This window comes from Juglans microcarpa x Juglans regia, chromosome 5S (assembly GCF_004785595.1).
Source record: "Juglans microcarpa x Juglans regia isolate MS1-56 chromosome 5S, Jm3101_v1.0, whole genome shotgun sequence".
Lineage (NCBI taxonomy): Eukaryota > Viridiplantae > Streptophyta > Magnoliopsida > Fagales > Juglandaceae > Juglans > Juglans microcarpa x Juglans regia.
Window position 1 is genome coordinate 28724557 of NC_054603.1, and position 14718 is coordinate 28739274.

Here is a 14718-nt window from a genome sequence, read left to right on the forward strand (position 1 = left end):
AATTTAGAGGAGTAAGTTCATCCTCCCCATTCTTGAAAGCCTCATACAAAACCAATGAACCAACCAATTCAGCCTCCCCCTATCACCCATATAGTCCACCCCTCCATCTATCACTAATAGCTGTTTTTTTGCTGAACAAATTTTTTCCGACAATTGCACAGTAGACAACACTGATCGACAATTGTCAACAACCTCAGAAAGTTCCAACGATGATTTCTGTGGTGTCCCACAGTGTTCTAAAGGTCTTGGTACCTCTGTCGGCAGTGTCGTAGGCTTCTCCAACATCAGGACCACAGCCTTCGCCGCCATGGGGTCAAAAGGCAGCCCAACATGTGCTGGCATCAATAGTTGTGCCACCACGAGCTCTAGTAGCCCACCCATACTCTCTATAGGCACCATCGCATCTATCTGTAGTGGCTCTATTTGTGTAGCATCGTCGTCGTGGAGGTGGGACGTCGCAGTGGTAGGAAACGACCCAGAAACCACCGACACAACAGTTTGTGCCTTCCCCCAGCTTGGATGACCACTCGTCGAACCACAAACAGGAGTCGAGGGTCTTATCAATGTTACGAACTCCATGTTCTCCGTCACAGCTATTCTTGCCAGCACAGGTTCTCTGTCACCGCTAGAGTCGGGATCATGCACAGACGTCGCCGATGTTACAACCCCTAGCCGATGAACCACCGGCAAGACTTTTGGGCTTGGGTTAGACGTGGAGCCTATTTCGAAAACCGGCCCACGTTTCAGTTTCCACTTTGGGCTAGTAAGGCGTTGGGCCAAGCCCACCTTTTTATTTCCAAAACTTATTTTTCCCTTAACGGGCCTGACTGATTTGAGGCCAAAACTTTTTTCATTGTCCCATTAGCCGACCCCATCTGCTGAAAGACTTGGCCCATACCCAAACTCTCAACTTTGCTTATTAGTTCCTCCACCGCCAATTTCAGTGAAGCAAACTCATCTTTCAAACATAAGAAGGACCTCCAATCCATGCTTTCCCCAGCGCCAGCATAGGACAGATCAACACCCCCGATTTTTGGCAAAGAGTCTCGACCAATCTGTTCTGCAATAGTGTAGCTCCCTGCAAGTCTTCCATTGTTCTTTCCACCCCTCTTTGCCTCCCTTTTTCCAGCGCCACGTCTCACAACCTCTGCAAAAGATTGAGCCTCCTTCCCCTTCTCCTTCTCCTTCTCCTTCCCCTTCTCTGTCAAGCTGACCAGTTTAGGAGCCAACACCGATGTCTTGTTCAAAGAAATAGGCATGGACAAAATGTGTTTCATTTCCATTGAAAGACTCTTCCACCCCTTTCCTTCCATGCCTGCTGGAATAGCTAAGAGACCTCGCTGCCCACTGCTCTCATATTCTGCAACTTCTAAGAATCATCCAAAGTCGTTGGAACGCCGGTGAACAAACAGTGCCTTGGCACCATCACGATATGTCTTGCAGAACTCTTTTTTTCCTTTAAGAGAAATAGCATTCTTCCACCGTCTTCGCAAGCCAACGAGCACTAGCATGACTCAATACCAGCTCCTTGATGAACCTCCTATTCTTTTCAGTGATACGAAAATATTGACCACCCTCTAATGACAAAATAAAAACCTTTGTCTCTATAGCTACATGTATAAAACCACCCATTGACACTACTGAATCTCTCAAAATGAAAACTCACTATAGAAAGCTAAGTCCGGCAACAGTCACCGGAAAAACTCACCATGGGGACAATAAAAAGAAGTGTACAGAGACAACAATGTAAAAAAGCAAAAGTAGTGGGTTTTTAAAGAAATAATATTATTAAAAAAACTTCATTTAAAAATTTAAAAAAACTAAAACTTTTAAGAAAAAGTTTCAATTTAAAATGAATAACTATGTTTTTCTTATGAATTACATTTTTGATTAAAGAAAGTCGAGACTGAATTTTTTAGAAGTTTTAAAAAAAAAATTAAATTCAAATTAAAAAATAAAGAATTTATAGAAGTTTAAATTGAAATTAAATCCTAGAACTGATATTCATTTTAAATTGAAAAATTTTTTATAATTTGTTTTTTAAATTTTAAATCATTTTTTTATATTATTTCTGTATTTTTTAATTTTAAAATATGATGCACAAGTCACGTCTAGGAGTTGACTAATGGAATAGTGACGGAAGGATTAATTTGATCAAAGTTAAAAGTATAAGGAGTAAAACGTTCAAAATTAAAACTTAGAGACTAATATGTCTTAGAGGCAAACCAGAGGAACTATTTTAGTATTGAACCCTACAGAAAAGTGGGTACATCAATACAGAAAGAAACCAGCAGGTGCACGAACAATTACCTCTTCACCAAAAGCATCCAAATAAGGTGACGGCCAAGGAGCCTGTCGTGCGCATCTCTGTAACAGGATTGTTGTTCTCTATCACATCAACAAGTGTCACTAATCAGTTATCAAACGGGAAAAAAAAGGTGGAAAGAAAAATCAAGACAAAACTCAAAGATACATAAACTAGAAATGAGCAAGTAGAAAGCATACCCTGATCAATAGGAACACTCCAGTACCAGCACCACAGGCCATTGCATGAGCTTGGCATCCGCTTTGGCTTAAGAATCAATAAACAAATAACCGAATTTCCAGTTAGTTGATAAAGCATACTCACGCAAAACAGGTGATCGTGAGATCGAATCTTAAAGCATGAATTGTTAAAATATAATTCAATCCCTATTTTTTAGTATAATGTAATGTCTTGTTACATCAGAATCAGGAGTGTATCCATGTGCACTTTTGAAAAAACATTCTCTCTAGAAGCAACTGAGGATGGGTAGAACAAGAACCTGCAGCATGGCTTCCAGCTGGGAGAGCATAATCTACCACACAGGAGGCATAATGCAGGATCAACAAGGATAGATTTGCAGTCAGGGCAACACTGTTTTATCAACCTGATAGAAAATATCTACTATGAATGGAAATTTTCATGAGGAAGAAAAAGAAGGAAAGATTGCCTGTGAGGATATCTGAAGTGGAGAAGTTAAAACAAACCTCTGCAAGAGATCCTGATAAACATGGGGAAGATGCATTAACTTAAATGGAACTGCAGGTGTAATGTGCATAACACCTCCAAAACTACAACGTTCAAATTCCTTGTGAAAATGATAAAACCATTTTAAAACTAGAGAACGCAGAACTTCTTCCTTCAAAACAACATCCAGTGATGGAATCTTAAACATGTTCTCCAGCTTTTGAACTTCATTGAGCTCGACCAGAGAACCATCATCCATCATATCATTGATGGCAAAAGATGATCTACCAAGCACATTATTCCTATCACAGAATGGTGCAGGGGAAGAAGTGTATAGCAGTTTCCACAGCAGTGCACACCTCCGCAAATAAGGGAAACTCATGCTCCGAATTGTATCTCTTATATTACTAGATGAACCAATATAGTTTGAAGCAAAAAATTTCTGGGCACATCCAGATTCTGCCAAAACTTTTGAGATGTCAGAAATCAGGCAATCGTTAAATCCTAGTTCACTTGTCTTGCATTGATGCAACCCGCAATAGATAATTATAGCCTGCATTCCAATTTGCATGATCAGGAGACCAGACTACTTTTAAAAATAATTACTTACAAAAAGAATTAAGTGCTGCTAACATACCTGTGCTATAGAGACAGCATAGAAGACATGCACAAGGGACAACAATGATTCTTTGCAAGAAAGAAATGGGAATGGTAGACAAAACAGAACCCACATCAATGATGAAAATGGGTCACGAGAAAGGACAGGATTAGAAGCTCGATTCCAAAATTGAGCATCAGGACATGATTCTTCCTTCTCAACATGTTTTAAGATGCGCAACATATTACCTGTGAAGCATAGCAATGATGATAGCAGATAAGCAGAATATAAAGAATTGATAATCAACATCCCAAAATGTTAAAAAAAAAAAAAAAAGAACTGCTATACATGTATTGCGTTAATTGCAAAGAAGACAAAAGGAAGAGGATATTGTAATCATCATAAACAGGTGTTATGCAAATATTCTAACCACAAATCAAGCATAAATCCAAATATGGTTCGACTCAACATATTGATTATGCTACATCTCTCACATCTCAACATTGGATCTCTTTAGCAGGATGGGAACAAAAACTTTATGACAGAAGATTAAAGGGGGTAGGTAGAAGGGATGGAAAAAGGAAGGATAAAATGTATCTTGTATTATATTTCCACTATACCTAGTTTGAAATTGCTTTTGATATATTACAGGGGCAGAATCACCAAATTTATGCTATTTTTTCTTCTTTTTTTATGGATGAAATATGGAAAACATGATTGGACAAAATCATACAATAGGAAGAGGTGGATTTAATCATACATGACCATCATTGTGTTGGATTGGTGCTACGTGTGCAATAAAAGTGGGGAGTCCATGGACCACTTACTATTGCATTGTGATGCGGCCACGAGCTTATGGAATGATCTCTTTGCTAGAGTGGGGCTACATTGGGTGGATGCCACGGAGGGTGTTAAATTTATTGGCAAGTTGGGGGCATCCAAGATAACTCTCAAATAGAAGCTATGTAGATCTATCTATGGTGGTGCATATGAATGGGGAGGAATGGACGGAGTTTTGAGGATCATGAGTGGACAATGGATGAGCTTAGAACTTTTTATTAATACCTTATTCCATTGGTCGATTGTTATAGATTTTAATGGCATGAACATTCAAGATTTCCTTGTATCTTTAGACAATCATGCATAGGTTTTGCTCTTATATACGTCCCATGTACTTGGGTTCTGCCTACTTTTCTTCTTATCTACTGGTAAGAAAAAAATATACAATTTATATTTTAACACTCCTCCTCATATGTGGGATTAAGTATGGAGTCAAGGTTTGAACTCAATACCTCAACTCTTGACACAATTTATATGCCAATTGTACAAAATGTTTAAGCTAATGGGTGGAGGTGATTTAATCATATAATTTACATTGTAAAATAAACAATAATAGCTTATAAGATGAGAAGGCCACAAAAGTAACAAAATTGTACCTTGTCCGGACGTGCCACTGGCATAATCTAAAGATATACCAGAGCAAATAGACGATGCAAAAAGCTGAGTACCTCTATATCTCTGAAGCACATGAACACCATTCTTAGTTTGCGAGTTTTGGACAACTTTTAGCAGCAACCACATTATAAATCCACTAGAAGATTTGAGTTCCTCATACATGGAATTGAGGCCATAATTTGGAGTGATATGAGTCCTTCCACAACGAGCGGCAATTTCCATTGAGATGAGGGAGTACTTAAGAGTGTCCCACATAAGCATTGAGTGGCTTACCCTTGCAGACCTTGATAACTTATCCTGTTTGTTTGGGTAATACATTTTAAAGAGCACTTGACAAACTGGATCAAGATTTTGCCTCATTCTTCCATTTTTCTGCAGGGGAAAAGCTTTAAGAGTTTCACCCTTCCCAACCACGTTGGCTGCAGATCTCAAGAGAAGCAAGGCTTGCTGAATGCGGAGTGAACTAATTTCTTCAGATGATATTGCTGAAGACCCAGTACCTAGAGAAGAACTCAAGGTTGAACTTACAGACTGCTTCCAGACTTCCTTGCAAACCCCGGGCAAAGCAGGCAAGACAGAGTTGACAAGTCGACGACATACGGGGCAGAGAAACTCTCCCTGATCAGATGGAGGAAATGAAAGATAAAAAAAAGCCCCTTTCCTTTAACCGCAAAAAATGAAAGGCACATTAAGGCTTTACCTGAGATGGATCCACAATATGCCCTCCTTCGAAAACAATTCTTCTGACAGATCTGGATAACAAGTCAGACATCTTAGGAATTTTACATAAACAAACATTGAAGTCTCTCCTTCACAAGAATGGTTACAGTAAACCTATAAGTATCTTTCCCAGTTGTTTCAAGATGAAAACACAAATCGCAAAAAAAACTTTGAAGCATACATAAGATTTTATGGATCTTATTCAGCTTCTCTAATGCAACTATTCAATAAAAGGGATAAACAGATGTAGAGAAATTCAGATGGGAAGGAAAAAAAAAAAAATCAGATAACAAACTCAAGATCTTATTATGTGTTTGAGCCATGCCACCGTTTGCCACAAGGGCAAGGTGGTTATGAAACGCCTTGAGGCAATTACCTTCAATGGATTATCTAACCACGCATATAGCTACCAAGCAAATGCACCTTCTACCTTTTACATCTTAACAATTGGCATGCCCAATTGTGCTATCTCTAGTTACCTGTGTTTCCAAGTCACTTAAATCTTATTTTGCTTGCATTTAACCTTTTAATTCAACTGTCTCTATTATTGTATTAATAGGAGAGATAAATTATGCAATTGGGAATTACATAATATTGTTATGTCATTATTGATACGCAGCTATCCATTTTATTTAAGAACAGAAATGCAAAACATGCTGGACGAACTACAGAACAGTCGGCTAAACTTTCCCTTGGTTATCCATTTGCCTTGGTACACATATATACACAACAATATTCCAGCGCACACCCATATCTTCAGCTTCACATCAATTCAAAGCTTAATCACAAAGCTTAAGCATATAAGGCGAGACACTCTAAAGCCCAATTCCCTCAGTCCCAATATAAAAATTTTGGCATGCAATTTCAATTTCATGGAAGTTGCACAATCTACATTAAGATAACCTTCAGATTATTCACCAAAGTAGATTTAAAATGCAAAAGAATTTCCAGAGGCCACTGGACTGGGGAAACTTCCCCTAGAATTACCCAAGGTGAACTTGCAAAAAACTCCTTACTGAGGGCCTGTGCACCCCCGAGATTAGTCGGGACTTAGTTCTTGGACACCCGGTGCCAATAAAAAAAAAAAAAAAAAGCATATTTATAATGCTAACAGATTACACATACAAATTGAGGCAACAGAGAGCCTTATTTCCTTGTCCCAACATAAAAACTAGCAGGTTTGTAGTTCCAAGCACATTGAAATGCCACAAAATGTTTGAGACTCATTCGAGGTTTCAAAAGGAAAATTTCTATACATAAATGCATAATCTAAATCCAGGCAGAAAACAGAAGGCATTCAATTATTCTATCACCAAAATTATGACAAGAAAGATCTGGCATAATTTAAGATTTCAACTCTCCTGTTTCAGAGATAAGACAAAGATTTCAACTCTCCTGTTTCAGAGATAAGACATCCCAGAGTGCAGAGAAAAGGCAGTAAGAGCCAAAATAAAAAAAAATACCCATAATCTTATGTCATGAAATCTTCTTCCCAAATATTTACCTCTCTTTCAATGAAGATAAATAGCGATCAAGACATCCCTGATGCACGGCGTGCCCACAGGAAGAAATATGAACTCCATCACAATCTGAAGGGCCAAATCCATCGTATGACGGACACTTTGAAGTAGATTCTACAGAAGCCTCATCATTATGAGAATCTTGAGATCCTGAAGGACTTTCTTTCTTCTCCCTCCAAAGAGCAACTATGTACTTTCCAAGCAAGACAGATTCTGTGTCTCTGCTTTTTTCAAAACCCCCTTTAACAGTAAGAATTTTAGTATCTTCCTTTGAAAAATCGGAATGCAACAAATTATCATGCACTTCCCTAAGTATGGAGAAGTACATATCTTGTTCCAATGTCTCAATCGAACATGCACTTCTCTCGCTCCCATCCTTGGATATGTGTGGCACTTGAATATCCCTCAATGCAGGGAACTGAGCCTTGAAAAATCCTAGAAAAGCATTGACTTCCTCAGGTTGCCCACAAAACTCGTTTACTGCATTCTGTACCAACTGTGCTGAAAGAGAAGATGAAATCAACCCTGGACCACCAGACGATGTGCTTGTTTCAGATTGATCAGTCACCTTGCCAGTGGCTGTAGAAACATTCTCCTTCTCTAAACGACAAAATTGTTCCCATGATGGGGGACCTCTGTCGACAAATCTCACAAGTCTCGATTTCTTGTTCCAAGAAAGCAAAATCATCAATTTGTGACTTAACAACAAGCAATATACATCCATTGATAGTAGTAAAATAATTCCACAACAAAAAAACCTACAGGAAACAGAAATGACAGCAAAGACCCTGCTTACCTGGAGATGAATCAGGAATGATATTGGGTTTTTCGAGTTGGGATCATGGCATAGAGAGCAAACAACTTGTGCAGACTCTTCTGAATCATTTCCAACATCAGATCTATTCACATCTCGTCCAGAATTTGAACCTTCATCCACAGCAGGATCAATGCTTGCCAAAAACTTAGATTGCTCAACTCTCATTTTCTCCTGCATAACAAACCAAGTTAATTCATACCTTGGAAAAAGTTACTTTGGTGAAAACAAAAGACTAAACATACAGCAAGAGCAGTTTAGAATTCGTTTTTCTAAATTAAATTTTGTTTAAGAATTGCAGTTGAAAACGTGAAATACCCAGGAACGTATGAGGGATATACTCAGGTGATCAGAGGACTAGATAACCATCTCTTTCAAATTTAGGAAACAAGTCAAACCCTCCCAATTATGAAACAAAGTATTCTCCTACTAAATATATTACACAAATGAAGCCTCTGCTAACAATCATTCATTCTCTGACAAAGTCACTGGAAGAAATGCATTCAAAAGAAAAAATAAATAAATCTCACCAAGATGGCAGCTTGCCTCTCTCGAGCTTTTGCCTTGCGTTTCTCACTATCAGAATCTGATCTGAAGAGATTCGTATCACTACTAGGATTGGGTTGTGATAGACAACTGACAACTTCAGGTGCAAGTTGTTCCAATTTGGCCATGCATCCAGAATCAATCTCAGCAAACTTCTTCAATATACTTTCAATCAGGGAAGAAAGGTTGCAACCTCCTGCATCCAAAAAGATGTCTGTGTTTTCTTTCTTCTCCATCCTCATCAAAACAACAAGAAGTGACAACAAACTTTGTCCACCAGCACCATAGTTTAATCCCTCCCAAATTTCTTCACTAGAATCAGCTAGGATTGGGAATACATATCCTTCAGAACATGGCTGATCACAAGATTCTCTCTGCTGACAACAGATGTCTAATGCTAACGAGAGTAAGTGCAATGCAGTAAGAACAACACCATCAGGAGCACGTGATTCAGTCCCTTTATCAGTGAAAACAGCATAAAACAGCACTGCACGGATAATTCGAAGGACCACCTTACAAGTCGCTACTCTAGCTACCTCTTTGAGTGGAGAAAAAATCTTAGTCCACATGGGCAGCTGATTGGTCCATACAGAGACCCTACAGAAGCGCAAGTATCTCTCTTCAGCACTCTGCAAATCCCTTGAATTCCAACGAGGGTGGTACAAATCCAATTCTTTCCAATATCTCCATCGGAGTGAATACATACCCTGCATACAATATATATATTATATATATATATATATTATGTATATATATATATATTATGTATATATCAGAACCAATGTGTGTCAACTCAAGAACACTAAGGCTTCGTTTGGAAAGTAAACCCATCTCAACTCATCATTACAACTTTTTCAAATCCCAATACAAAATATAATAAACAATTCAACTTTTTCAAATCCCAAAATAATAATAATAATAATAAATAATATTCTAACAATATTTTATTATCTCAACTCAACTCAACTCAACTCAGTTTAACATCCAAACACACTCTAAAAGGTTTTGGAAAGAAACAAAACCTGATTAAAGCCAGATGGTCTGGAATATGAAGCAACAGTATCCAATATTTCCTGAAGCTGGTCAGACTTTGAGAGGTCACGAGGAAGAGATTTCACCAAATGACTACGAGTGGCGTCTCCAATGGCTAACTTACAAATCAACTCTCTTTTCAAACTTTCAGCTGTAGTTATCCCAGAAAACCGCCTTTCTTTGACTATCTGAATAATGATAGTGAGCATTTCCTGTAACAGAACTGGTTCAAACCTGAAACCAAGTGTTCATTACCAGAAGATCAACATGATATTAGGGGATCAAATACCCACCTCAATATAACATAAAAAAGGTTACACTCACAAGGACAATTTCACGATGATATTAAGAATACATATATATATATATATATATATTTTTTGTGTATATATATATATATATAGTGAGAGAGAGAGAGAGAGAGAGTATAATGTAAACTAACCAACACTATTCTGCTGCAGACATAACAATAAATAAAAATAACTCAAAAGGGGAAAAAATACGCCTGATATCTATGGATTAATTAAAGGTGCACCAACTGATGGTACTAATCATGTATGAGTCAGTCCATTAGAAGAACATAGAACAGGAAACATGAATTGTGCAAACTTAACAACTGAGAAGTGTAATATCAGACGGAAATTAAGGAGATGAGCACGTACTCATTGGACCCATCAAGATTCAAAGAAAGGTAGTTTGACAGCCCAAAGCGTTCTAGAATTCTACTGACGAACAGATCAGGTGGAGCCAGTGCAGCACAGCACTGCAGCAGAAATAGATCAAGCTCTAGACTCTGTTCAGACCTGCAGAAAAAAACTATCAGAAAAACACAAGTACCCCTTGGCTTTCTTACCACAGTATAAAACCCCAAGTTCTGAACAAAGTACATTATCACATTGTATAATTTACTAACCACCGAACTGAACGATACCATTCACAGGAATATAGGGCAGCATCGCCATGCTTCCTCCACATTCCAGCATGAACCTCAGCACAAAATACCCTCACTCGTAAAGGATGCTCCATAACAAAGGCAGAAAAACCAAATGGATGGCAGCCCCCAAGAACATGAGCAAAGAAATCAGTGCAGCTTGTTGATAACGAGTTAACAGAACTGCCACTAGTCATATTTGGCAGTGCAGATTCACCAAAACATCTTCTCAATGCTTTATGCAAAAGAAGTGAAAGTAACCGATGCAATGGAATGTGGACAGATATGTCCTGTGAACTAACATTGTAAACTATGTTTGGCCAATCAGACAAATTCAAAATATGTAGTGCATCTATATCCATTGTATCACCCTCCATCAGAATGTCATTAAACCACGCAGAGCTGCTGGCATTAACAGCATCGGCATCATAACTGATCATTGGTTTGTTGTCCTTACTTTTCCTATTCTCCAATTCAAAATTCACACCAAGACCACTATGTACATCTGAATAGCGCCGCAAACCATGATCTTCACTTGAACTCGCAAGTCTGCCAAAAATATATTTGCCTTTTCTAATCTTGGATAATGTCTCCTTTATTGCTGCAAAATTGCTACCAGAGTTACTGCTAGTATTTGGAGTTAATTTATTAAGAGCAGCCCCAGTGGTATTATCAACTTCCAACCAGTTCTCAATAGCCTTCAGACACTCGTGCATTAACCACTTGACAGATGGTGGAATGAAGAGATGAGAAACAGTATCATGTTTAGCTTCACCAAACTTTGATGCACAAGGGCGAGCACTACTCTTTGGTGTCGCGCTACATGCAGAGCTTTCCTGGGATAACCGTCCTACTTTGGCATGCCGTAAAACATCTGTGTCAACCATATCTAGCTTATCTTGCTCATATGTGCTAGAAAGTATTTCACCATCTGTCTCTTCACTACTAGCAACTGAAAATGCCCCATCCACCAGGAGAGAATGAATATTACCGATAGAGTGACACAAAGCAAAAGGCAAAAGCATATTCTCATTATCGTCTTCTATATGGATGCCTGTTTCTCTCTTTTGCGGGTTCATCCCTTGCACAAAAGCCAAAAGTCTAACCCAACTTCTAGATATATCTTTCTGGTCATGGATTACATATTTAGCCACAACAGCATGACTCATAACAAAGCGAATATCTTCAAGCACACGAAGAGTGGTCTCATACAAGGCTCCCCACCTGGCAGCCTGTAAAAGGACAATTTATCCACAATCTTTTATATAGAACAGAAATGAAGAGGGGGATCTCTTTCCCCTAAAAAAGAACTGATATACTAAAGGGAAATAGTTATCAGCCAATAAAGTTTTAAAGCAATAACTATTTCCATCTATGTAACATGATGATCAAAATCTGCCACTTGCAAAAAAGGTTAAAAAATTTGTGTTACCTGCAAACGGCCATCTTCACCAGCACATGAAACAAAAATGTCTCCCAAACAACCTAATAACATGGCAAGTAGGTTCATTTCCTTCACAAGACGTGGTGTTAAAGTTGGCACAGTGAAGATTTGCACAGAGAATGTAGATAGTAGCGCATGATTCTTGAGAGCATTATCAACACCCTCTTTTATGGCTTCATTTACAGCAATTGGATAGTAGCTCAAAAATACTTTCCCAAACTCATACTTGAAGAGAGGTTCCCCAAGTAGTTTCAAAAGCAAGTCATATAGTTTCTTCACAACTTCCTCTTTCAAAAACCTCTCTGTCCTCACCAGAATCTCCAATAAACCAACAGAAGAAAAGACAATCCTAGAAACAAAACTGAGCAAACTCTCACTGTACTTGCAAAACTCTAAAAGCATCTCAACCACTGCAGATGTTAGTTCATTCGCAACCTTCATCCTTTCAGCAATACGATCAACAGTTCTAGGACTTTCTGGAGAACTAGTTTCTGCAAGTAATAACTTGCTTTTCCAACAAACGAAGAGAGCATTAAGGACAGGCCCTACAGAGTTTGTAAACTCCTCGGGAAGGGGTTGTATTTGTTCCGCACCTTTATGCTTTGAGCAGAAGCCCTCACGTTTCCATGCTGTGACATCCCCACAATCACAGCAGCCACCACCTGTATAAATAATAGAAAAATCATGGTCCTTGTGGTTCCCATTCTGAAAACAAGGAACACAAATCGCACATGTCGGGTCATGTTCACAAGTCCGACACCTATATGCTACATCATTATTTCCCCAAACAGCGCCACAAACACCACGCTGGCCAAGACTCATTTTGGAGAGGCTCTTTAGGGCAGTGGATGGTTCACCCTCAAACATCAACCATTGTAACCACAGCATGCTCTCCCGGAATCGTCTTTTCAAGCTAGCATTGGATTTTTTAGAACTTGGCTTGGCTTCCCAGAGTGCCTCCACCCCTTCCTCATCCATAAGCAATATAGCAGAAACCAGCTCTGGAATGCGGGATTTGTCATCCTTGACAAATGCAACTAAACCATGTTGGAGCTGATCAAGTTTGTCCTCGGGTACTCCAAGTAGAGCAAGCCTCTGGTATAAAACGAACATGCAAAATGTTAACATATAGACCCCTAACCAAAATACGATTTAGATAAAAATAAAATAAAATAAAAATAACTTCCTCAGTGACGATCTAAAGTAAAGTCTTATCAAACATGAACCAAAAATCAGAACATTTACATTCATTCACTTATCTAAGAACAAAAAGTCCGAGGAGAAAGGCGCATATACTGAGGTAAGTTTCCATGTAATCCATTTTGTTATATCAGAAGACCCGCTACGTACTTAAATTGGCTAAAATTCTAAAATCCATTAGTTTAATTTCATTATATCGCCCATTTGCTCAACGCATAAAGCATAAGCGGCGGTGCCGGGGGGGGGGGGGGGGGGGGGGGGGGGGGGGGGGGGGGGGGGGCGGCGGGGGTGAGAGGGGGGGTGAATTACAACCACAAAGAAATATAAAAAACCTATTGGAAAAAAAAAAAAAAAAAAAAAAAAGAGCCAAATTCAGGCAATAAAAGCATACACACAGGTTCACATAACAATATCAACCTCAACTGTGATTACAAAAAGAAGTAGTAGTGGTAGTAGCAATAATAATAGTAATAACAACAACAACAATAATAAAGAAGCAATGAAACGCAAACAAAAGAATAGGAATCAAACGGAAGTTTATAGAATATAATCGAAGGGAAAGTGTACCCGTAGGATTCGATCACGGGGCTTGAGGGGGCTGGATTCGGGAGGCGAATCGATGTCCATGTGATCCATAGTACTAGGAGAGCTGCGCCAGTAGCGCAGCAGCCAATCCGCGCAACACAAACACCACCGAAGCCCAGAGCTGTCGCTACCCAGGTTTGCTTCTGCAACAATTGCTTCTCCCCCAAGAATTTTTTTTCCTCAGAAACCCTAAGATCCCCTTTTTAAATTTCCAGGGGACTGATTCTCTGGAATCCCGCAGCAGCAGCGGCAGCTGGAATTATGCTTCCTTCGTCTAACCCCACCCAACACTCTTTAATTCTTTATCTGGAATTATCTCAGAGATGTATAATGGTAAATGCAATTTCTTTGGTTTTTAGCTATAAATTGTCATTTTGTTTTCACTCTCGGAATATATACTTACCACTGGCGGTTCCTACCTGTGTACCGTCGTTTGGTTTGGTTTGGTTTGGTTTTTTTTTTTTCAGATGTTTCGGCTAAAGAGAAATTAATATAATTGGCTTTTTGGAATTAAAATATACTGACAGAGAAATTTATTTATCATTCATTTTATTAAGATCGCTCCACTATTTTTTTAATGTGAAATGATTATCTTTGAAATAGTTTTTGAAGTTATATAAAATTTTCTTTTAAAAAATATTTTTGTCTCATTTATATTATATATATCATGTTGACATGATTTTGTTGAAACAATTTTTTAGCGGGCCGAAAGCCAACGGCCTAAGTTCACAGATTTTTGGTGGACAAAATTCGCTGTATTTGATGATTTTATAGTATCTCATAAGACAAGTTTTATTTTTTTTTTTTAATGGGATGAGATGAGTTGAGATTAAAATTAAAAGTATAATAAAATATTATTAAAATATATTTTTTTAATGAGTAAT

The 14718-nt window shown here is 38.5% G+C and overlaps 1 protein-coding gene across 4 annotated transcripts in view; it reads right to left on the reverse strand.

Annotated features, from left to right (window-relative positions):
- Positions 1-14146, reverse strand: part of LOC121266967 (E3 ubiquitin-protein ligase PRT6) — a 32673-nt gene extending 18527 nt beyond the window's left edge. For 3 of the 4 annotated variants that reach the window (XM_041170838.1, XM_041170837.1, XM_041170839.1), the window contains exons 1-15: positions 13817-14146; positions 12038-13144; positions 10588-11837; positions 10337-10477; positions 9665-9908; positions 8627-9349; positions 8079-8270; positions 7267-7946; positions 5743-5794; positions 5024-5660; positions 3627-3835; positions 3010-3542; positions 2805-2909; positions 2506-2572; positions 2311-2388 (exon numbers count right to left, since the gene is read on the reverse strand). In XM_041170838.1, the coding sequence (XP_041026772.1) occupies positions 2311-2388; positions 2506-2572; positions 2805-2909; positions 3010-3542; positions 3627-3835; positions 5024-5660; positions 5743-5794; positions 7267-7946; positions 8079-8270; positions 8627-9349; positions 9665-9908; positions 10337-10477; positions 10588-11837; positions 12038-13144; positions 13817-13885 (6087 nt within the window). In that variant the 5' untranslated portion in view covers positions 13886-14146. The remainder of the gene's footprint in view (positions 1-2310; positions 2389-2505; positions 2573-2804; positions 2910-3009; positions 3543-3626; positions 3836-5023; positions 5661-5742; positions 5795-7266; positions 7947-8078; positions 8271-8626; positions 9350-9664; positions 9909-10336; positions 10478-10587; positions 11838-12037; positions 13145-13816) is intronic. The other variant, XM_041170840.1, reaches the window with a different exon arrangement.
- Between the last annotated feature and the right edge of the window lie 572 nt (positions 14147-14718).